The following is a 23,397-nucleotide window of genomic DNA, read 5'->3' on the forward strand; positions in this document are numbered from 1 at the left end:
ATTTTTGACATTTTGAAATGAATTCAACACAGAATATTGGTATAATTCTATCCAAAATGGTAGCAATACGTAACACGTCAGGAACCAGCGGCGCGCGCGCTCTCTCCTCCTCCTCCGCTTCTCTCCTCCTCTTCAGTAAGTCTGTACAGCTGGCAATTTAAAGACAATAAAGCTCCAGGAGTCTCGTTTCTCCAGCAAATTAGAGCCTAGTTTACTGAGGGACATGAATTAGCGGATAATTCCAGCGCCTGGACCCATTAGCAGCAGCAAGGTAAGTCTGCAGACATTAGCTGAACTGTTGAGCCGCCTGAAAATAAGGTTATTATTCCTGCAACTTTGACTGTTAAAGTGACGTCTCCTGTTGACTGTGTTAGTGGAGAAACGTTTTACCTCAACTGAAAACTGGGATGACAAAGTACATTTCAAAAACTTACGCATTACTTACAATCAAAACTATGTTCGATACGACGCTAAAATATTCAGCTTTAGCAGATCTATTAATGAAATGGAGTCGATCCCAGCTACCTGGGGCAAAAGGCAAGGGAGACCCTGGACAGGTCATTATGGTCATTCAGACATTCACTCAGTCACACACCTACAATGCAGAGTCACAGATACACCTTCATATTTATGTGGAAACTGCTTATGTAGTTGCATTGGCAAGAAGGTTTAAGGCTCCAGTTCAGATGGAGGTGATCTCCAGTTGTGACACACACGGTGACACTGATGGCTGTTGGTGGCCCTCTATCTGTGGGAGACCCTAAAGGACATACCAAAGAAGATGGCTGTCTGTTGAGTCAATACATTTCCATTTGTCTGTCAATACATACACAATAAATCGTGGATATTTTGCCTCTGAATTAAGTGCTCGTACAAACCTAAAAAGAGCCTGTACAGATGTCGCCTCATGTCTCATTTATCCCTGACAATGCTGCTCCATTTATCAAGTGAGTAGACACAGAGTCATTTCTGATTCTCATTCATAAACAAATCAAAAGAGTGTGGTGCGTTACTCTGAAGTGCAGCTACATTTGGTACTTATTTGAGAGAAGTGCTTGTTGATTTTATTCTTTGACAAGAGCTGGTCCATGTGCACATTGGTATGAGGAAACCGCCTCTGACTGGAATAGTTTGAGGTCTACGCTCGGTGAGTCTGAAGTTTGGAATCTGTCTGTCCTTTAAAAGGTTTGGGTCACAGTTACTCTGGCAGCATGCAACTTTGCAATGCTCATTTCCAATGCTTCCTAGACATGGGAGGTCCTGGGGGTGTCTGCTGTTTGTTCAGTTGAGAGAATGCTAGATGGCGTCCCAGATGAAGCTTCAATTCATGCATGAATGCTTCAGATTCTTCTCTTTAGAGAATAACAATAGAGGCATTGGTTTCACTCCTTTAAACTTCATTGTCCACTTTAGTTTTTAGTTCCGCACTTATGGCAACTTTTTTGGCCATCATCGCTCATCGTTTTAACATGTCGGCTTCCTCTGTCCTCAAGTCTCCCGACGTGTCGCGTAAACCAGAGCTCAGACCACGCAGTGAGACGCACACGTGTTTTGAAAGGGCAGCAGGGATTGCGGTCCCTGTACAAACACACCACACTACTGTAGCTGCGCCTCAGAGGAACAAACCCCCCACTCTCTGAAACTCAACTATCAATAGCAGGTCTATGTCGCATCAATGCTCACAACTGTACGGGCACCTTTAAGAGCTGTGAAAATATGTCGTTTTGGAATATGGTGGTTTGTTGTGTCCCAGGATTCAATTTGAATGTTTTGTCTGTTAGCTGAGGAAAGTTTGATTGAGGCGAACATTTCTGATGCACTCTGCAATTCTTCCCACATCAGAGTGAAGTAAACAATGAACAGATGGTTTGAATCAAGCTGCTGGAGAAACCCAATACTTTCACATCCAGCGCAGCCACCAGATGCCAAACTCATTCTCAGCTTCAGTAAAACAACAAATAAGATTTAATATACAGATGTGACAGTTCCTGTTACTCTTAACATTCACTTGACATTAACTCACTTTTTAACCAGACAATTGTTCCGTTTTGTGTGTGAGACAGAGACATGAGTTTAAAATTGCCATAAATGGCTATATACAGTTCAATGAAACCCATAAAACACTTGCTTGTACTTTACAATTCAAATATTTATGCACAGATTTTTCTGTATTGGTTATTAATAGGGAGTGTTACCAGCAATCTAGCTTCATAATGACTCGTTCTTCACGTAAAACACATGCTGCAAAATATTTTCATGACCTCTGTGACATCACAGGCTAGTAACTGTTTAACCCTTCAAAAGTATTTTTGGAATAACTACAGTACACTGTAATTTGCAAAAATCAGAATGGCAAGGTTACAGCACCAATTTGAGTTTTTATTCACTCCATTTTTATGGACTCCTGGTTCCAATTTCAATAAACAATTCAGTCGTGATTACAAGCTAAAATAGTCTGTGTGGCGGGAAGGAAACAAAACTATTGAGGCTTCATGAAACAGTATTATTGTCAGAGCCCACTACATGGCACGCTCTGCTCTAAAGTTTAGATTTGATAAATCTTTGGATATTAACAACCATTTAGTGATGGGATTATAAGGCTTCGTGAAACAGTGTCCTTATTTTCAGAGCTCTGTAGGTGGCGCTGTCAGTATGAACAAGATGTGTGGTTTCACTGAAATGGTCCCCCTAAGCCAAATGCCATCTAGTGGGCTCTGACACTGTTTCATGAAGCCTCATCAACCCTTCACTCCAACCATTTAAATCAAACAACACATCTTTTTTTAAACTTGGAGCGTCACCTACTGAGCTCTGAAACTGTTTTAGGAAGCCTCATCAGCCCATGACTATGCAGACCATATGGGGGTAAGAGAGACAGCTCAGGCAGCCAAGGTCTTCTCCTTCTTTACTATAATGGTGAAAGTGGTTGACAAGAAATTCAAAATGTTTCCATCAAGTCAATCAATACTTGATTTATGGGAAGTTATCAATCCAAAACTCTAGGACTAGGAAGATCCAAAGTCTTCTCAACCCTCTTTTCTCTCCACTGCAGAAGACAATGGAAGGAGACATGCAGCTGTTTACCGTCTGGATTCTCTTTGGTTTGCTGTCATCATGTATGTCCCAGACCACAGTGAGGCCTGCTCCGACACCATCGTCGTCCTCACAGCCCCGAACAGAGAGACTAAAGCTCAGGCTGTCGGGATTCCCCCGCAAACACAACGAAGGCCGCGTCGAGCTTTTCTACAAGGGCGAGTGGGGAACCATCTGCGACGATGACTTCTCCTTATCAAATGCCAACGTTCTCTGTCGACAGCTAGGCTTTGTCTCTGCCACAGGCTGGACTCACAGTGCCAAATATGGCAAAGGCCAAGGTGAAATATTGTGAAACTAAGACCAATAACTCGCCGTCATATGACTTCATTTTCTTCTTGCTTCACAGGGAAGATATGGCTGGATAATGTCCAGTGCAACGGGGGCGAGAAAAGTATTGAGTCCTGTAAGTCACGCGGCTGGGGAAACAGTGACTGCACGCATGACGAAGACGCTGGCGTTGTGTGCAAAGATGAAAGGATTCCAGGCTTCGTCGACCCAAATGTCATTGAAGTAAGTCACTGAAGACTCATTCTGACGTGTACTTTTTCAGATGTATTGAAGAAGTTGGGTACAATCAAGACGCCCTTGCAGTGGGCGCACAATTGAACTCATCTGGGATTGTTTAAAACCACAACATGACTCCACCGCACTACAATCACGACAACTGTGTCCATGTTCCAGCTGGGTTTTTTTCCCGCAGGAAAAAAAGTTTTGTGCTCAAACTAATGATAAACATTTATTTACACTGTCATGGGAAGCTAGGTCATGACCTGTGGGTCATTAGTTCAAATCTCACTCTGCTCTGGAAGGAAGGAAGGAAGGACGGGGAAGAAAACAACTAATCCAAGAGTTGTTTTAGAGCCAAAAATAATAACAAGAAAAATGTTTCCAGTTATGTCTGCATGTTCATCCTGTCTGGTGTGAGTTAGTTTTTAAATCACTCACATCTGTGGCCAGATTTATCTCTTCTTGACACCAGACTGGAACAACTCGCTGTGAGTGAGACGATACAGATAATAAACATGTCCAAACCTGAGTGTTGAATAATGCTAGTAATGAAAAAAACAATAAAACAAAGACATGTGAACAGGAATTTTAAGTAGCTTCTATTTTCTGATTCCCGACAGGCCAATGTCGATTTTAACAAGGTGGAGGAGGTGCGGCTGCGGCCCGTCGTTGCCACCGCCAAAAAGAAGATGCCGGTCACTGAGGGTGTGGTGGAGGTCAAGTACAAAGACGGATGGGCTCAGATCTGCGACGTGGGCTGGACAGCGAAGAACACGCGCGTCGTCTGTGGCATGATGGGATTCCCTCATGAGAAGAAGGTCAACAAGAACTTCTATAGGTAGCGCATTATTCTCTTAAACACTTGCTGTAAGTGAGTGGCACACAGATGGGAATGTTGGCCATTTGGTGTTTATCTCTTAGACAGCAGACGATTGAAGAGTTGAGAATTTTTTAATTGGGTTTTAGACCTTTGGACTGAGTCGTATAATGACTGATCATGGGGTATTTGAGGGCTCAGACCTTCCATGTTTTTTTCCAGTTCCGCCCTGTGTGCCAAAATTCCACGGCTGACTCCAGTCAGAGGCCTTTCATTCATCCCGTCTGTGGGTTCACAGTAGCACGGGGGGGAAATGTGTGTTTTCTCTCGGGGGTGTGCGAAGGCTGGAGCTGCAGGGAGGATCCAAGTGGAGGAGGAGGAGGAGGAGGAGGAGGAGGAAGGAGGGGAGGCGTGTGGAGTCCAGTCATGTAACAGCTCTAAATCTGAACTTAGAAAGCACAGCGGCGTAACAAAGAGCTGGGACGTTGATCGGTTGTGAAAACTTTGTAGGACTTGAGAAGGAAAAATGCTGTTACTTGAAGCATTATTATCTAAACAATTAGATTAGAGTAGATTTTAACAACAAGATAAAAGTTACTGCTGCTGTCTTGACCAGGACTCCTGTCATTTCTGCTTACGTTTTTCTCGTGGTCTGTGACTTATACAACAATGCAACTAACATCTGGGTTCATGCTGCCAGAATATTGAGCCTTGACACATCAAACCGATGAAATCACAGGCGTCTTATTGACCTTACACCCCAAATGCGCTGTTTTCACCCGCGTGTCTACAGCTCCTCCAACTGATCTCCTGGAGGACCAGAGACTTTCATGGAATGTCAGCTATGTTATCCTCCGCGGAGGCTCGGGTACGGAGTGCGGATACAATTGCGTGTGCCATAAGCAGCCTGTAAAAGTGTGTATTTGCATGCGGTCTCTCTCCTGTGTGTGACGGAATTTGGCCGTCTCATCATTGCAGACGTCTGAAACGGCGGGCGGCTGAGAACCCCAGCAGGTCAAAGGGTAATGTTTCCACAGGTGGAAGGTACTGTTGGTGGCCAAAGTAGTTAGACAGCGGGGCGTCTGCACATGAAAAGCAATGTAGCTGTAGTGTGTGTGGTGCATGTGAGCCCTAGTTTGTGTAGTTTTATCGACTGTATGTCTTCTCAACAACTGTTTCCACCGACTTAAAAAAGTGTCTCTATTCATCTCAGCCCTGGGGTGGTGCAGGTTTTTGTTCCAACCACTCCTGAAGAATGTAATCAATGGATCAGTCAAGTGCTTGTTTCAGCTGAGGCCTGATTGCTTAAACTTTGTGCTCGATGGTTGGAACAAAAACCGGCACCACCTCGGCCCTTCAAGGGATGAGTTGAATATCCCTGCACTAGAGACTAACCTGGTATTGCAGTGCCCAAGCCTGGGCACACATGCCTCTCTGCTCTGTCACATCTGTCGGCTAGAACACCGGGACATTTCATGCAGTGATCTTGCTTGAGTTCTCGAGGCGCACAGTAGTTTCCTGCATGACTTCAGTAGACATTAAACTACAAGAAAACAGCAGCATGAGGTCAAAGGTATGTGGGCATGAAACAGAGAAGCAACTTTATATATAAAGTTTATATATAAAGCAACTTTATATACAATAACATAAAACATTCATATTCAAATACTGTACACCCAGAAGTGTTGCTCCACATAATTTTGACTTCAGTGTGTCCTATTACAGCTTGTTTAACTGACTGAGATTCAGTATCTGTTTTATCCAGCTGCACAAACCCTTCAGTCTAACCCGTGTTTACCTTGCAGGCCGGCACCCAAAGCTAAAGCTAACGCTAAATCTAAACAGAGCAGCGCTGGCAAAAAGTCAACAGGAGGGTAACTATTGAAGGGCCTTTTCTAAAAGTCAATATAAAAGTTCAACTTGAACTCATTTGGTCTTGAGTTTTCAATGAAATCGATCTGTGATTTCTAGTAGAGGGTATTTAGTCTTACATAGGGTTTGCCATGCTAAGCTAGCCAATTGTGCTTTTGTACATTTTAAACCCATGTATTGGAGCATTTATTCAAAAAGTGAAACTATAGATTTTTTACCAATATATTTTCTACAATAAGCTGATATTTATCTTGTTGTGATTGTGATCTTGTTTTAAATAATAAATACATGTTTTGTTTGACTTCATTTGTTGTTGATTCCATTTACTTTTGTGTGTCATTGTTGAAGCAATGAAATCACATTTTTGCAAATGATTGAGTTTGAAAAATCAAGCTGGACTCGGTTCACATTTCTTGAAACTTCCTGAACTTGATTTGTCACTCAAGCCTGTTTGAGTTAACAAATTCTTCCTTGTGCTCAGGTTGTATCTGGAGCGGCAGAAGAACCATTACCACATCCATTCAGTGGCCTGCATGGGGACAGAGGTCCACCTGGCTGCCTGTCCTCTGGAGTTCAGCAAACCAAACAGCACCATCAGCTGCGACGGCGGCATGCCAGCCGTGGTCAGCTGCATCCCAGGACCACTCTTTATGCAAAACACGGCCTTTAAGAAGAAGCTGAAAACATCGGTAACATTTTCAACTTCAACCTATTCTTCATTTGCTGCTTTGAAAATAACAGAATCTCCTTCCTCAGAATAACGTCCGTCTGAAAGGGGGTGCCCAGCCTGGGGAGGGACGAGTGGAGGTGCTGAAGGACAACGAGTGGGGGACAGTTTGTGATGACCGCTGGAACCTGCAGTCAGCTAGTGTGGTCTGCAGGGAGCTCGGCTTCGGCAGTGCCAAAGAGGCTCTCACCGGAGCTCGCATGGGTCAGGGTGAGTCATGCTGAATACACCTGCCATTAGAAACCGGAGGAGCCCCCGTCTTTATCAGTCCATCAGCTACTCCAGAGTCAAATACTTCAGTATTTGACCAGAAGTTGATATTTTTGCACACAGTGTAGCTCTTTATCCCCAAGTATTTCCAGACTTGGAGGCCATCACAGATGAATTGTGTCGTTCCGAGAAATCATTTTATGTACATTTTAATTCCCTTCATACAAACAGAAGCAGCCTTTTCAGCAGACCTTGGCAGAGACGTACAAGCTCATGTGTACTTAAAAAATAATTCTACCACGGAGGAAGTTTCCGAGGATACGCTCCACAAAATCCCTTTGAGGTTTCAGCACACTCGCCGGGGAATATCAGGCCACCACAGGGACTACATCAGTCAGAGAGACATTCCTAAACGTCACTGATGTCAGGAGAGGTCCGTGGAATTCCATTTGCATTGCATAATGTAGTCTCCTGGTGCAGTTTAGAGTGTGAGTGTAAAGTAAAGAGCTGCTGATTTAGAGCGGCAACGTCAGCAAACATGGTGCGTAGGGTTCGTCTCAGCTTGCCTGGCACTTGACTAGCAGTAAGAGTCAATCTGACGTCTCTCAAAATCCTGCTTGGTGACAGGCTTTTAGCCAGGAGGGCGTCTGGTCTTCCTGAGGCGCTGAACTGCAAAACATGAAAAATGACTCTGTATCTCCCGTATCCACAGCAGGACGCCCGATCACTTGTGCCTGTATAGTGCCCTACTCCTAGTCTCATCACATTTCCTAGTTTTCATCACATTGATTTCCATGAAAAGGCTGTTTCCGCCCGGTAATTTTGTTGAAAATGATCGAAATTCCCCATTGCAGGCGTAGCTTGGCCATCGCGGGCGGCATTATTGTTTACCGTAATCTTCACATCTCGCCAGTCGCCACACTCGCGGCATGTCAGCGCCCTGATTGATGGGATGTCTGACGCTGATCAGAGGAGGAAATGCAGATATGTTCCAAATTTTAAACAATATATAGCTGAACAGGGATCAAAATTCATGTGATTCAATTTATTTAATCAAGCGGTCAATAATTCATATATATTTCGTTTGAATGAATGAATGATTTAATGAGTGACAGTTCAGAAAACAGATACACAGCTGATACAACTGTTGCTTATCTTGCATAAATATATATGAATGAAGATGAACAAAACTGTTGACATCTGGCTTGTAGTGAGGGAAAGAATATGTATATTTTTTAATGAATTAGTGAAACAGCTGCACAGGAGACTCCTGCATCTGAAAGTGTTCCCGTGGCAACATCTGCTGAGTTCATCTCTGTCAACCATTATTTGACTCTGATGTCTGTTTTTTTGTTATTTTTGTATAAGATGTTTACAGCTTGCGTTTTACAAAGCAAGTTGTAAAGTCAGTCGTCGACATGATGTGTTGGGAGGGGAATGGGCTGGGTCGTGGATTTGCCCCGTTTAAAAAATCTGAGCTAAAAGCCTGTTTGGTGCTCAAAAAAAAAGACGACATATTCATGAGTGGGATTCATGCGGTGCAGTTGTGATGAGATGACTGTTTGTTTATGATGATGTCTCAGGTATGGGCCCAATCTATATGAATGAGGTGAAGTGTGTCGGCCAGGAAAGGTCCATCTGGAACTGCCCCTTCCGAAACATCACATCAGAGGACTGTAAGCACTCGGAGGACGCCGCTGTGCGCTGCAACCTTCCACACATGGGCCTGGAGAACACGGTCAGATACTGCACTGCATTTGACTGTACGGGCATGAAACACGTGCAGTCTGCTTCCTTTCAACTGATCTCTAACATTTTTATTGGTGTCAAGGACTGGTTTTCTGATGTAGTTTAATGTACTGGGTATCTATTGAAACCCAGTCATGACACTAGTTAAGAGTAGCTTACACACAAATGTCACGTAGAATTCTAACGCTTCCATTCTACTACTCAATTGTGTGTCCTTTCTGGCACTCGTCTCGCTGCTTTGTGGACACTAACCGCTCAGACTCTCCCAGATCCGGCTCACAGGGGGAAGGACGAGGTACGAGGGTCGAGTGGAGGTGTACGGCCCAGACGGGAATGGGACAGACACCTGGGGCCTGATCTGTGGGGAGACATGGACCACTAAGGAGGCCATGGTAGCCTGCAGGCAGTTGGGCCTGGGCTACGCTAACCAGGCTGTGCGAGTAGGTTATTCAGCAAAACCTGCATATAACCTGCGAATCACTCACTGACAAAATGAAGCAGAGAAACGGTGGCAAATAGGTGGCTCATAAAGGGGGAGCACTGAAGGACATGTAACCAAAATAACTTTGTTCCAACATTTTTTTATTTGCAAATATAATTGCCAGTCATGATTTCTTTTATCAGTATTATGCATGAAACATAATATCCCTCTAATGGACCCTCAAGGACTCTGTCATTCAGTTCCACTGCTCTCAGACCAGTTCTTCCAAACCGCCCGATTAGGTTCTGAATCATGTTATTATACAAGATGAGTATCTGTTCAAATGTTGCCAGAATCTTATGTGCCAGTATCAGATCTCTCACTGAAATAGGAAAATATTTACCTGTTGCAGAACAAAAAAAAAATAAAGGGGTTAAAAACGGTTATCATTTTTTAAAAATGTTTTTAATAATATAATTAAATAACACATCAAGAAATCATATTCTATTTTCATATCCTTCAGTCTTTCAGTGGCTACCATGTACGAGATAAACTGCTTCCAAGTCGGGTAACTGGGTCCAGAAAAAATGACCAGAGGTCAAGAACTAGGTCACAGAGGGAATTATCTGACGGACCAGGCCGGTGGCTACTGAATGAAAGGACTTAGAGAGAGAGAAGAGAATGAGCGTCAATAAAAATCGGGTCATTGAAAAGACCTGACAGAAAGGTCCGGCTCTGAGTTGTTTTATAGTTAATTCACACAGCCATTCTGCGGACTGTGTTCAGGAAACATGAGCTCTGATGTCTTTTAATAGAAACAAAGCACTGCCTTGCACTGTGTCTTCTATAAATACTAATATCAGAATGATTCACTCAGTCTTTCATAGTGACTTCACTGAGACACACTGCTGCAACATGAATGCATTTCATTTTAAATGTGTTCATGGATATTTCACATCCTGTGTATGGCAGTATTGATTTTAATTCAAAGGTAAAATCACTGTTTCTACCACGATGTGTTGCAGCAGTTGGTAAAACTTGAAAAACCAGACTCTGGTTTTTCTCATGTGGTCAGGACTAAAGACTTGAAATAGCACTAATCCAACTCACCCAGAGATGGTGACCTCATCTCGGTGACCACACTAACCTACATTAGTGGGTCCGAATCATCCTGTGCAGCGGTGGCAGCCCTTGTCACTGACTGGCAGCAGGGCACTTTTGCAGATCCGGATAGTGGGCGGCCGCAGCACTTATGAGGGCAGAGTGGAGGTTCAGGTTGGCTCCAAGTGGGGCACGGTGTGCAGCACCGGCTGGACTACTAAGGAGGCCATGGTGGTCTGCCGGCAGCTGGGCCTGGGCTACTCCATGCATGCTATCACCGTAAGTAGCCTTCCAAAATCAACCCCAATATTTGGAAGGTAGAGAGAGACGAGAGTTTAATATAATCACATGTGGTCAAAAAGGCCCTTCATGAGTTGAATATTCTAGACGTCAAGAAAAAAATAAACCGTCAGCTCCATAAAAACGAATGATCAATATTTCTTCAATATTTTGGATCATAATTTTCCAGTCTGTTTATGTGAGCCACCGCCCTCTGAGTCTGTCCATCTGTGATGTCTTGGAAGGAAACCTGGTACTGGGACAGCAGCAACATCACAGACATGGTGATGAGCGGCGTCAAGTGCACAGGAAGCGAGCTGGCGCTGAGCCAGTGTCAGCGCCACAAAGCCGTCAGCTGTCAGAAATCTGCGGCGAAGTTTGCAGCCGGAGTCATCTGCTCAGAGAGTGAGTGACGGATAAGGTCTTATAATGTCTAATTCGGTGCTATATGCAAAGCAGCTCGCACATGAAAACAGTTTTTAATGAAGAATATAAATCAAGTCGCTTGGCTGAAGCAACCGGAATGTTCCAAACTGTCAAACATGTCATGGACTGAAGAAAAAGGAATTAAATTTAACTGTAAATGTATTGCTAAAATATGATATAACAATGAGAGAATGGGAAAAAGAAGCATATATTTGAATTGCCTTCATATAATATAATTTTGCATCCATTTAATTACAAAAATAATCCTAAATATGGAAAGATGTTTTTAAGTGGTGAATATTTTAATATAAAGGCATTTTATTTCAAGGTATTTTTAAATAAGTTTATGTACTTTTGAGGGGGAGGAAATACTGTTACAAGGGACATTATATAATTTTGTTTCACAATGTGAAATTATTATTTTGCAGACATTTTTGAGTGAGATTCAGAATTCAAATAGAAATGAATGATGGAAAGTAGAGTGTCTTTGTGGTTTTTCTCGGAGCTCGAGGGCCACATCAGCAGAGGCCTGCATGTGACCCCCCCAGGTTGTTGTGGTCAGTGCCTGCTCTGAAATGAATTCACCCTGGTCTGATCCCCCTCAGCGGCCTCTGACCTGATCCTCAACGCACCTCTGGTCCAGCAGACGGTTTATATCGAGGACCGTCCCCTGCACATGCTCTACTGCGCCGCTGAGGAAGACTGTTTGTCCAAATCAGCAGCTAAAGCTAACTGGCCTTATGGACATCGCCGGCTGCTGCGCTTCTCCTCGCAAATCGAAAACATCGGCCGTGCTGACTTCAAACCGAAGGCTGGGCGCCACTCGTGGGTGTGGCACGCTTGCCATGGGTAACACGCCTCACCCGAGACCTACTGTAGAAGCCACATATGACAGTGACCTTTACAGCTTTATTACAGCTTGAGTAAGTTACGCTTCTTTAAATGTCCTCAACTGCACAGCCACTATCACAGCATGGACATCTTCACCCACTACGACCTGCTCAGCTCCAATGGAACCAAAGTGGCCGAAGGACACAAGGCCAGCTTCTGTCTGGAGGACTCGGACTGTCAAGAAGGTGCTTGTCATTCACACCGCTGTCTCCGTCATCGGAGCAAAGGCATGACAAATGCGTTGTGTGCAGGCATTTCCAAGCGCTATGAGTGCGCTAACTTTGGCGACCAGGGCATCACCGTGGGCTGCTGGGACCTGTACCGACACGACATCGACTGTCAGTGGATCGACATCACTGACGTCAAACCGGGAAACTACATCCTGCAGGTGAGTGGGCAAGCGTGACCTTGGAAAGTGAAGGTCAAATACTCACATCAGAAGACTGATCATCTGTTAGCTTACACAGACTCAAGTCAAGACAGTTCTGACTGAGAGTGGTGTCAAAGACATGAGTAAACAAAGGTCGGAGTTCATTTTCAAACAACATGCAGAAATAGCAAACACGATTAGATGCTGTTGTGTTGGATGATTCAGGTTTTATAGTCAGGAAAAGGACATTAAGGTGAATCACAACTGAAGATAATCTGAGGTCAACATATGACCAGACACATAATATAAATAATAATCCTGAACCGCGTCCATCTCCTCAGATCGTGATCAATCCGAATTTTGAAGTGGCCGAAAGCGACTTCACCAACAACGCCATGAAGTGTAACTGCAAGTACGATGGAAATCGAGTCTGGCTACACAACTGCCACAATGGTGAGCAGCACTCATGTTGACAGCAACGTCAAAGAAGCCTTTAATAATCGTCTTTTTTTTTTACGGCTCTCAGGTGACGCTTTCAGCGAGGAGGCCGAGCGGAGGTTCGAGAAATATCCCGGTCAGCTAAACAACCAGATATCTTAACTGTCCATCACCTGACTCAATCACAATCGAGGATGAAATGTGCACATCGCTTATCCTCAGGTGCCAAGAAGATGAATTTCTTCTGCAGGTTATCATGTTGAGTTATACTTGAATATTCAAGTGCTAGTTGATAAAGAATAATATCACTGTACAGTCTTCCCCTTAAGATTTTTTAAGTGTGTTTCCAGGTCTAAAACCACATTGAAGACACGAGACAAGGCTTTTGAGGCGTTGAGGATGAATGAGTTCATCTGGTTCCTTTATTTTTTGAATGTATTTATTACAGTTATGGTGCTCAAGAACACTTTGTTTTATGTCTAATGGGGCCAGTATTTCTTTTTGACTACAGCTTTGATGCAAACAGAACACTATCATATGTGCCATTATGCTGATGTTTCTCACATGCTGCACCAAATAAAACAAAAACGGATGACAATAGATGTTTCTTCTTAGAATTATTTGCAACTTAACTCGTGTTTTTAAAGTTTAAAGTGTTTTTTTCCATTTTCTATTAAAGACATACACTGGTGTGGTTGGTTGTTTTTATTTTGAAGTCTAGATTCAGAATGACGGAATCTTCCTGTGAGCTTGGAAAGAGACCCAGATTTAAGATTTGAAGTTCATGCATCAAGTTCTTAATTGACAGCTGTTTGTCCTCTTGTATTCTTTGCTTTTACTTTGAAGTAGAACCTTCCAGATGTTTGGGTCCATATGTGTCAGGAGATACCAGTATAAAACATGATGAAACGTTTCAATAAGACACAGTCAGTTCCAGATTTCAAGATGGTTTGTCGTCATGTCTTTTGTAGCTCACATTTTGGACCGACTCATCAACTTCTACTCTGAAGACGTCCCCATCTGCGTCAGGGCAGAACATCTGTCCAGGTAAATCCCCGTCCCAACATCTGCTGCAGTTGCACAATCACACCTAAATCAGGTCACTCTATTTCGAGGCAGATCATCCTTATGTCCTGCTTGCGTGCAGCTGAGCTCCTCCCACTCCACTCCAGCACTAATCCCAGTCCTGCCTGCCAAGGTTAAACAATCCTGTTAACTTTAATTTCCAATCATGTTAACCGTGTGCACTGGACGGTAAACTCACACCGGGATGCAGGAAGTGGAAGACGACTTGGCTTAAACTTCACATTCAAGGTTCGGCTCAGTGCAATTCAACCGTGTGACGTGCTCTGCTGTAAATGTGCAGCAATAGTGACGCGAGAAACTTCCTGTTGAAACCTGAGATTCCAGTCTCTGCATGGTTTTCCATAGCTGCAGTCTGGTGAAGCACGAAGAGGGGTCAAAGGTCGGCGTTGTGTTTGGCAGCTCCGTCACGGCTGGAGGTCAGCTGACGCTGCAGACCTGCACCTCTGATGCTGATCATCCTATCAACCTGCACGGTGGGATTATTCCTGCACGTTCCCCAACATGAGCCTCTTAATCACTGAACACATGGTAATCTATCCTAACGACCGAGAGCGCCGCTCGCTGGTGGACATGTGAACTGCAACTACAAAACAATTTTGACGGCGCAAGTCAGCCTCCTTCAACGATCTCGAGCATCCTTCCTAGTCACATTAGTCCTCTTTAACTGCATCCATGAACCTCATAATAGTCTTCTTCCTCCACCTCTAAATGACACTTTGTCAATGACTGACAGGTGTTAGTCAGCGGCGGATTCACTGCTCTGTTTGGTTTCATGTGAAACTTCAGCTAAGTGTACAGTTATGCAGACTTTCACTCCAAATTTGGCCTAAAAAAATGGGCGCATTCAGTCACAGTCTGAAGCCCTGTAATGCATATACAGCAGTGCTTGCATAGATCAGAGGTCGGAGCTGTTTCGGTTACAGAAACTACACAAAAGAACAGATCCAGTTTCTCCACAGTAAAATAAAGATGCTTTTAATTCCTACGTTACACACGAAGACAGTGATGATGAGCTGACAAAAATGCCGAGACTGACTTAAAAGCAGTCGATGTACCTTGCTTTGAGTGACGTCTCCAGTTTATCAGTCAATCTGAAGTGAAGTTTGACGAAGGAGATAGTTTGTCCGTCACTGGAGCACTGTCTGTTTCACGATCCGTCCCTCTTTGTCTACAGCAAAGTTATAGTTCTTTGGATTGTCCAGCGCCTCCTCGATCCTCTGGTCCAAATTGTCCAGGGTTATGAAGGTCTTGGCATCCTCCTGAAACACACCCAGAAGGCATTTCACACGGCGCTCCACCCACCACGTGACAACCAACACATCCATCTGACAAACCTGCAACTGCAGAATTTCTTTTTCTTTCTCCTCGATCAGTTCTTGCTCCTCTTGTTCCCGCTTGAGAGCTGCTTCTAGTATTTTGTGTTCCGCCGCTTCTTTTTCTCTCTGGAGCCTCAAAACTCTGAGATAGTATTTGGTGGGAAAAGAGGGCAAAACACATTAAAGCACAAACCGTGAAACACATGACTGGGGTAAGTTAAGCATCGATCTCGCTAAATGCTGAACGCGACCTTCACATGACACTTATAGGCCGATGTTTTCCTGCTGTTCGCAGTCCTCACCTCAGTTGGAGCAAGCGACGGTTCTCCTGTTGGTTCCAAGCCATCAGTTCCCGATGCTCCGCCACCTCCTGTCTGTGCCTCTCCTCCGCCAGGGAGCCCGTCTCCTTCTCATACTTCTTCTTGAGCATCTCTCGCTTGAATTCCATCCTTCAAGCACATACACGCCGTCTTTTACTACCAATACACACTCGTATACATCTCTGTAGCCCTCCGTTGACCAAGATCCCTGTGTAAATCAGAACGTACCTGAGGGCCCTCATGATGAGCTGGTACTCAGAATATCTCTCCTTCAGTACGACCATCTCCACCGGGTCCACTGGAGGAGGCACTTTCAGTCGACCCGCTTTGGACTTGGCCACCTCGTCCGTGCGGGACTTTCTTCCGCGGACGCTCTCCACCAGCACGGCACCTCTCGCTCCCAGGAGCCGGGAGGCCTGGACGCTCCTGCCGCTAATGACCTGGAACATGTCGGCGTGCCGATCTATCACTGGCAGCCAATTAATTTCACTCCGTCAAACGACGTCGCATTGAAATATTAACATTGAGGTGCTGTCGAGGCGGCGGCCATCTTGTTGCCCTCTGACCGGCGGAAGTAGTTGCAGTTCCGAGCCGCTTGTTTCTACTGCCCCCTGCAGGTCAAACAGTTTTTTTTTAGATTAGCACTAATATTAGAGTTATTTATACATAGTTATTTTCTTTTTTCTCTCTTACCACAGAGAAATATTAACATTTTAAATGGCGGCTAATGATAGCTCTTTTTAAATATTGTTTTACGATTGCAATTGTCACACAAAGCTTTTCAACTGTCAATTTAATAGCAAGGAAGGTTTTGAAATGAAACACAGCCATGGCTCAAGTGCAGGTCAGTTATAGTTTATTCAGCTTGTTGTTCACTCTTATAGGTTTACAAGTGTAATGTTAGTTCCACAGGTCCAACCATCCTGTCTGGAGCTCACACCACAAACATCAGCGAAGCAAAAGAAGCAAGGAGATGAGAAACGTATCCTCAAAAACATTGACAAACTAGATGTGAAACTTGAGATTGAGACTTTTGCTTCCAGAATAAAGGAGACAGAAATGGATCGTAGATATTGTGGAAAGAAGCCAGAGGTTATTAGATGAAGGCACAAACATGAAGCCCATCAGAGACACTCTTTCACAAACAAATGGTCAAATGTTTGCGCAAAGACGTGGCAGAATCCTCCCTGCGTGGGACTTGAAAGGAAAAACAAATCGCTCAAAATGTCGTCACTCAAACTGTCGTGACCACTGCAGTGTGTCTGTGTGTGCATTGTTTGTGGTGTGTGTGTGTGTGTGTGCGTGCGTGCGTGTGTAGAAGAAGGGGGACTTCTGGTGGACCTCTTGTTGGTTCAAGGGCGCGTTTATCTTGGAGCATGAGCAGGAGTCAGGAGAGAAGGGCAGGGATGACGCTAAGCGAGAGCTGGATAACTCAGCCGGATCTCCTCTCCTTCCAGAAGTTTCCTAGGAGAAGAAGAAGAGGTGGGGGTCAGTCCTGAGTCGTCCTCGCTGAGAGGACGGGGTCTCACCTGTACGCTGTGATTTCAATGTCCAGGGCCATTTTCACGTTGAGGAGATCCTGGTACTCTCTCAGGTATCGAGCCATTTCCTCCTTGGCCTCAGCAATGTCCTGCTCCAGCTCACTGATCCGGATCTGAAAGTGGAAGAGCACAAGTCGCTCAGAATGACGCCCAGTTCTCTTGCTCCTGCAGGGGTCAGAGGTCGAGTGGAACGCACCTGATACTTCTCCACCTCTTTGCCTTGCGTCTCCTCCAGCTCCTCCAGTTGTTTATTGAGGGAGTCGACGACGTTGCGCAGAGCCTGGATCTCGGAGGCCCGGGACTGCAGCAGCCGTCGGTACTCCAGGGTCTCCTCGCGGATGGCGTGCACCGCCTGGTTGTTCTTGCTGGCCACCTCTGCCACACTGCTGACCTTGTTCTTGTACCACTCCTCGGCCGCCTGCATGTTCTTGTGGGCCAGCTGCTCATACTGGGACCTGATGTCCCGCAGGGCCAGGGACAGGTCGGGCCGGGTCACCTGGACGTCCACGCTGATGTTCACCACCTGCAGCTGTGCCTGCAGCTCCTCCAGCTCCTCGGCGAACACCTTCTTCAGGAACAGCAGCTCATCGCACAGGGTGACCACGGAGGCCTCGGCGTCACAGTTGGACAGGACCGCCCGCCCGGCCTCCTCCTTCACCTTCTGCAGGGTCTCCTCGGCGTCCATCCGCCGCCTGGCCTCCTCCTCCAGGCGCTGCCTCGTCCTCTCATGGACATCGCTCAGGTGCTGCCTCTCCTGCTCCAGCCGCAGCTTCTCCATGTTCTCCGAGTCGATCATGGCTCTCAGACCGCGAGCCTCCCCCTCGTAAAGACCCTGAAGACGCGAGGGACCGTTCTGCCGTCTCCTCAGCGCCTCCAGCTCGGCCAGAAGCGCCCGGTTCTGCAGCTCCAGGTGTCTCACCTTGTCGATGTAGGTGGCAAAGCGGTCGTTCAAGTCCACCAGCTGCTCCCGCTCCTGCGAGCGCAGGCCCAGCAGCTCCGTGTTGTGGCTGCTGACCCGGGCCAGGTCCAACCTCTCGCACTCCGAGGAAGTCACCCTCAAACTCCTCTTTCCCGCCGGAGCAGCTGGAGAGGCGGGAAAGAGGGAAGATCTCAGGATGGAGGGCGAGCTCCTGCTGCTGTCCCAGTGGCGGCGGTGATGGGAATCGTAGCTCATGGTGTCTGTTGGATGTGGATGTTACAGTTCCAGAAGTTTTTTTGGTTTTTTTTTTAAGTCCCCCTTGTTCTGCACACCATCGGTGAGGATGAGTGGGCGTTTTAACACTGCACCAGCTCAGTGATGCTGCAGAACCGGAGCTTATATAGAGCCGGGCTGCCCCCCACCTCCACCACACTCCAGCAGTGTCAGCATCCAGCCGGCCAATCACAGAGCGCTGCAGTGGAGGGAGGAGGAGAGTGAGGTCCGCACTCCCCTCAACAATGTCAGGTGGAGGATGGAGCTCATCATCTGGTCCACGACACACCACCGCACAGAGGTCGTCCAGTCATGTGATCGTGAAGGAACCCATATTGAGATCAGGTCTCCTCTTGCCCTGTGTAGCTGGGACAGGCTGCACTCTAACACACCAATAATAGACAGACTTATCCAAGCGTCTGTCATTGTTAAATGGCAAACTTTACTTATAAACGTGTTTCATTTCTGGACCAAATTAAACAGCTTATTTAACATTAAGAGAGGCATATTTAATAGAAAATAGTTCCAACTAACTACAGTGGAAATTTCCATCCAGGATCCAAGTTCTCTTTGTACTGCCGAAAAGATGATGATGATGATATGTACTTAAAAGCCAAAGACGCGTATTTAGGCAATGAAATCTAACCAGAAAGTCTTGTGTTTTTAGTGCAAAGACGAAGAAGAGTGAGAATAAAGATGTTGTTCTTCTCTTCCGATACATGCCAGTACTCGCCACAGGGGGTCGCTGCTGCCTCACGTTTCGCGCACTTCCATCACAAGGTAAAAAAAATCTAATTTTTTTAAGACTGGTGACGTAATGCAAACGACCCACCCCACACATCAAAACAAATCACTCGTTTATTTATTTACAGTGAATATACTTTCCAATAATACGGATAAAAATAAGTACATAAAACATTTATATTGACAAGATAAAGACTTTGGAATGTCAGTCAATTCTATTACAAAAACATTCTTTGATACATTTACAAGAATTGCAGGGAACATTTACATCTATCCACTGAGAATAAACGCGAGTGTTAGTGAGCGAACAGCATGGCAGGTCTACATTCCACTGGTTTACATTCAGTCGAAAAATATCCAAAAATACTATGCACATAGAAAAAAGACACGGAGAAGACGTCCAACATATAAACAATGCACAACTTAGTTTCAGACGGGGTACAAAAGTGTCATCCTTTGGTAGAAAACATCAGGAAATGTGCGCCATAGAAACAATCTTGCATGCTGGAGTGCACAGACTACCACCGTGTTCAAGGCCTCCGGAGTCTAGAGGAAGGAAAGAGCGCGGCCACTGCATTGGCAGGTAGGTCAGGAGGTCAGGAGGTCAGGCTCAAAGCTTCCGACATGCAGGAAGGACCCGATGAGTGCAAGAGTGAGGAGAGCTGTGGCAGGACTCTTCTCAGAGCAGAGGGGCGGAAACAAACAAACCTAACGTGGGTTTAAGTGAACGGCGGCGGCAGCAGCAGGGTCAGCGCTGAGCCACTCACATCAGCTTCTACCAGCAAGGAAAGTTTAGACTCCTCTGACCGTCCTGCGTTTGTGTTCCTGCTCTGCTCAGGATGTGACTGGACCCTTTCAAAATAAGTGCACGCAGTCAGCGTCATCCACTGAAGCTGCTCAGGGGAAGCCTTCACTTTGAAATGAAACCTTTGTTTAAAACCGTTTTTCCATTCAATAATAGACGTGTTGTTTTGCCAATTTTGGACCGGTGCCTCCCGAAAGTTGAGCTGTTTAGTTCGCCTATTGGGACAAGCAGTGAGCCCACGACACGTTCCAGTGTTTTTGTCTGGTGCAAGGTGAGAAGTTCAGAAGATTTTCAGCCTCTTCCCGACGGACCTGGAGCCCCGCGGGAGCCTGGGCCCGGGCTGCTCCTTGGACAAGGGGCAGTACTTGATGGTGTGCGCGTTGTCGCCGCTGGCGCTGCACAGCGGGCAGGTGTAGGCGCGCAGGATGGGGCACAGCACTCGGCCGTCCGCCGTCTTCAGGATGTGGGTGCCGTACACCTCCTCCGGGGCTCCGTTGTTGCGGCAGAAGACGCAGACTTTCGGCTCCGGTTTGCTCCTCTGAGGCTGTTTGCGCCGCCGCTCCAGCGCCAGCAGGTCCAGCCCGGGGAAGGCGGCTCTGTACGGGGGAGAATCTCGCTCCGGGTCGCAGGGATGCGGCTCGTACGGGCTGAGCAGGGAGTAGATGGAGACCCCCGGAGAGCCGCAGCGCTCCTCCTCCCCGCGGGCGGCCGCGACCCCGCACGCGCAGAGCGGGGAGTCGTCCAGACCCAGGCTCGCCTTCAGGGACTCGGTGATGGAGTTGGGGCCGCAGGCGGGAGCGGCGAGCTTGGTGCCGCTCACCAGCGTGGACAGACCCAGGTAGTCGGTCCAGAAATTGAAGGTGTTGTCGTACGGAGAGCGAGCGTCCAGAAACAAATCCATCCCGACAGACGATCAGGTCCGAGCTGGAGCGCGCATGAGGGGTGTGTTTGCTCTCTTCTCCCGGGGTCCAAGTCAACAAGCAAGTGCTGAGAAAAGTCCCGGAATAAAAGGCAAGGGGGGGCGTGGCATGGCTCAGCCTCACCACACACACACACACACGCACGCACACGCGCGCGCACACGCACCGTGAGCGAGGAGTTTGATCCTTTGTGACATTGTTTTGAATTTAAAGGTGCAGTCTAAAGAATATGACGTCAGCATGAGTGGTCGGTGAAAACATTATGACCACCTGGTCAGCACAGGGGACCCCTCACCTCAGGGGGCGGGGCTCCCGCCCGCAGTGGTCAGTGACTGATTTAGGAGCCGAGAACACCGAGCACCGGCGCCGACACAATGGGGTCAGAAGCGTTTGTCAACGCACTTCCACCAACGTGAAGCCACTCGGCTGCTGAAATGTTGAGGTTTTCAAAGCCTGACATTGTTCCTCAGGAGCAGCACATTCCTGATGTTCTTCATGAGACCAGTGAACTTGAGGTGTGGGATTAGAGGCAGCAGAGTTAGAGATTAACCACTGTGTGGCCACAGGCAGAGTCCGGCGTGACTCACTGCTGCTGCTGCGGCGGCGGAGCCTTTCCAGGTGCCAGTCCCTCTGACCTGTGGACACCAGTTTCACCATCGCTGCTGTGTTACTGGGGGCCTCTCTCTCTCTCTGTCAGAGACGGGCCACAGGGAGCCAGAAGTGTTGAGGTCCACATGGACCAACCTTCCTCGAGTCTTTCCTGCACCTGTCCCGGTTCCCCCGAGCCCCAGTCTTTGTCCTCGGTAGCAGCGCAGCTCTGTGCCATTGTCTCCTCAGCTCAGCCGTTTAACTTCATTAATATGCATTAAAACAGGGGGCGACACGTGTGCGTGTGTGTGTATGTGCATGTATTAATACTCCTGTGTGGACAAGACACTGATCTTACGAGGACATTTTGGCCGGCCCGTTTTGAGGGTGAAAACGTCAGAATAAGTGGGTTCAGGTGAGCCATGTGTTTGGGTTGGTTAGGAGTCGGGGAGAGGCTGGGGAAAGGGTGAAGGCCGTGAGAGGTCCTCGTGAAAACAGCAAAACAAACATCTGTGCGTGTGTGTCGGATACGATCCGAAAACACCAAACGACTGGTTCAACTTGAAATGTGGTTTAAAACTCATGACAACATTGTCACCGCGACGCCATCTGCACGCACGTATATTATCGGTAATTACCGATACGGTGACTTCCCACCCCGCGTTTCATCACAATCCATGAAGAACAATCATGTGACCCATCCAGTTCCTCGTATCGCAGGAATAAATTATCATCGGAAAACACCACATGGTGCATTTCCAAGGTCACTTTGTGGCTGGTGCACAAAGGAAATGATGAGAGAGCATTTAAGAGATGAATGCTCGCCGTTCCACAATAGATGCAGAGCACAGGGACCCAGGCGACGTGTGCCTCCAATGCTGCTAATGCAAAACATGTTGGGCAGCTCCACAGTCATTTTACATATGAAGAGAAGCTCGAGCCTCATGACGGGAGCTGATATTAAACATGGATCCCTGACTGAATGCACCGCCACTCTGCTTTCATGAAGGTGGGAGAATGAGCGCCCGGGATATTTGAGACGGGTCTCACCAGTGTTGTGGGAGAAGAGCGACGCCTCTCCCAGACATTTTCAGCATCTGCAGCTGTAAACCCCTTCAGTTTGGGTTGAATTCCCTCATTCATATTTGATCGTTCAGGATCCTCGGAGCTCACTCCATCACAAACACAAAGGTGGCGGACTCAGCTGGACTCAGCTGGTCGCTCGATCCCACCCCGGTTATTTACAGCAGGAGCTCATGTCATCTGAGTCCCATCCAGTGGAGCAGCACCTGGCTCATCATCTCACCCGACAGCAAGGGACCGTGGCGCCGGCACAGCAGTGTCGGCCCCCCCTCACTCTCCGACCCCACACGGACGACTTCACAAGATTATGGTTAATAACTTTATCCAGGGTTTATCTATGCTCCCAGCTCACGGCCAGCCGTGCACACAGCTGAGCAAAGTGAGGCTCAGGGGCCACATGTGGCCCTTTGCTTGTATGAATGTGGCCCTCAGGAAGTCTGTGTGTTGCTGGAAAAATCTGTCAATAAAAAAAAACTGCTGAACTGATTATATACAAATATAATCATATGATAATAACAATATGCCATAAAATTACTATAACTTTTACTGTATAATTATTTATTTAAAATATTTTTGAAAAGCAAAAGTTTTGCATGTTTTTTTTTTTTAATAAAAAGCCCCCCACACACACGATAAATTAATTAAATTAAGATGTACATTAAATGAGAAAAATAAATATCAAAAAAAAAAATTTTAATTGAATAATTGCTTCCATACCGGCATTGACTGGTGGTACCTGTCTTTTTTTGGACCAATCGACTTGCCGTCCACTGTCCCACCAGCTTATTATTATTCTCCATGACTGCGCGAGGCGCTGTGTTTAGCACGGGTGCCATGACGATCGGTGACACCGACGTGAAGAGGAGGGTCGGAGGAAGAATGTTGGAGCAGGAGGAAG

At 46.5% G+C, this 23,397-nt stretch overlaps 4 protein-coding genes across 8 annotated transcripts; 1 reads left to right on the plus strand and 3 right to left on the minus strand.

Moving 5' to 3' along the window:
• Positions 1-122: 122 nt before the first annotated feature.
• loxl3b (lysyl oxidase-like 3b) lies at positions 123-13,662 on the plus strand. 5 transcript variants are annotated; one of them, XM_053844898.1, is made up of 16 exons: positions 123-271; positions 3,053-3,374; positions 3,443-3,606; positions 4,224-4,441; positions 5,399-5,464; positions 6,226-6,294; positions 6,774-6,981; positions 7,049-7,229; positions 8,813-8,967; positions 10,624-10,779; positions 11,025-11,184; positions 11,811-12,054; positions 12,166-12,281; positions 12,348-12,484; positions 12,808-12,919; positions 12,993-13,662. In XM_053844898.1, the coding sequence occupies exons 2-16, from the start codon at positions 3,059-3,061 to the stop codon at positions 13,064-13,066; spliced, it is 2,376 nt and encodes a 791-aa protein (XP_053700873.1). In that variant the 5' UTR covers positions 123-271; positions 3,053-3,058; the 3' UTR covers positions 13,067-13,662. The 5 variants fall into 5 exon arrangements, with proteins under 5 accessions (XP_053700873.1, XP_053700872.1, XP_053700874.1 ...); XM_053844897.1 differs by lacking the exon at positions 10,624-10,779 and adding an exon at positions 9,248-9,418 and having other exon boundaries at positions 12,993-13,660; XM_053844899.1 differs by lacking the exons at positions 6,226-6,294; positions 10,624-10,779 and adding an exon at positions 9,248-9,418 and having other exon boundaries at positions 12,993-13,659.
• Positions 13,663-14,938: 1,276 nt separating this feature from the next.
• Positions 14,939-16,186, minus strand: mrps26 (mitochondrial ribosomal protein S26). The gene is made up of 4 exons (XM_053844903.1): positions 15,855-16,186; positions 15,609-15,755; positions 15,325-15,448; positions 14,939-15,249 (listed from the first exon to the last, which is right to left on the minus strand). Exons 1-4 carry the CDS (start codon positions 16,073-16,075, stop codon positions 15,118-15,120), a joined length of 624 nt encoding a protein of 207 aa, XP_053700878.1. The 5' UTR covers positions 16,076-16,186; the 3' UTR covers positions 14,939-15,117.
• Positions 16,187-16,465: 279 nt separating this feature from the next.
• si:dkey-33c12.3 (uncharacterized protein LOC335380 homolog) lies at positions 16,466-18,455 on the minus strand. Its single transcript, XM_053844902.1, has 3 exons — positions 17,364-18,455; positions 17,156-17,280; positions 16,466-17,090 (listed from the first exon to the last, which is right to left on the minus strand). Exons 1-3 carry the CDS (start codon positions 18,339-18,341, stop codon positions 17,039-17,041), a joined length of 1,155 nt encoding a protein of 384 aa, XP_053700877.1. The 5' UTR covers positions 18,342-18,455; the 3' UTR covers positions 16,466-17,038.
• A 761-nt stretch (positions 18,456-19,216) lies between these two features.
• Positions 19,217-20,875, minus strand: LOC128747213 (nanos homolog 1-like). Its single transcript, XM_053844904.1, has one exon. The coding sequence runs from the start codon at positions 20,807-20,809 to the stop codon at positions 20,189-20,191; it is 621 nt and encodes a 206-aa protein (XP_053700879.1). The 5' UTR covers positions 20,810-20,875; the 3' UTR covers positions 19,217-20,188.
• Positions 20,876-23,397: the final 2,522 nt, after the last annotated feature.

Source organism: Synchiropus splendidus, chromosome 16 (assembly GCF_027744825.2).
Source record: "Synchiropus splendidus isolate RoL2022-P1 chromosome 16, RoL_Sspl_1.0, whole genome shotgun sequence".
Classification (NCBI taxonomy): domain Eukaryota; kingdom Metazoa; phylum Chordata; class Actinopteri; order Syngnathiformes; family Callionymidae; genus Synchiropus; species Synchiropus splendidus.

Excerpts from the sequence above, each read along its gene's own strand:
- loxl3b (XM_053844897.1), top strand. The coding sequence starts at position 3,059 with ATGGAAGGAGACATGCAGCTGTTTACCGTCTGGATTCTCTTTGGTTTG. Across the intron at positions 3,375-3,442 it reads CAAATATGGCAAAGGCCAAG|GGAAGATATGGCTGGATAAT; the intron begins GTGAAATATTGT and ends CTTGCTTCACAG. Across the intron at positions 3,607-4,223 it reads TCGACCCAAATGTCATTGAA|GCCAATGTCGATTTTAACAA; the intron begins GTAAGTCACTGA and ends GATTCCCGACAG.
- LOC128747213 (XM_053844904.1), bottom strand. The coding sequence starts at position 20,809 with ATGGATTTGTTTCTGGACGCTCGCTCTCCGTACGACAACACCTTCAAT.
- si:dkey-33c12.3 (XM_053844902.1), bottom strand. The coding sequence starts at position 18,341 with ATGAGCTACGATTCCCATCACCGCCGCCACTGGGACAGCAGCAGGAGC. Across the intron at positions 17,281-17,363 it reads AAGAGGTGGAGAAGTATCAG|ATCCGGATCAGTGAGCTGGA; the intron begins GTGCGTTCCACT and ends TTCCACTTTCAG. Across the intron at positions 17,091-17,155 it reads ATTGAAATCACAGCGTACAG|GAAACTTCTGGAAGGAGAGG; the intron begins GTGAGACCCCGT and ends TTCTTCTCCTAG.
- mrps26 (XM_053844903.1), bottom strand. The coding sequence starts at position 16,075 with ATGTTCCAGGTCATTAGCGGCAGGAGCGTCCAGGCCTCCCGGCTCCTG. Across the intron at positions 15,449-15,608 it reads CGTCGCTTGCTCCAACTGAG|AGTTTTGAGGCTCCAGAGAG; the intron begins GTGAGGACTGCG and ends ATACTATCTCAG. Across the intron at positions 15,250-15,324 it reads AAGAAATTCTGCAGTTGCAG|GAGGATGCCAAGACCTTCAT; the intron begins GTTTGTCAGATG and ends GGTGTGTTTCAG.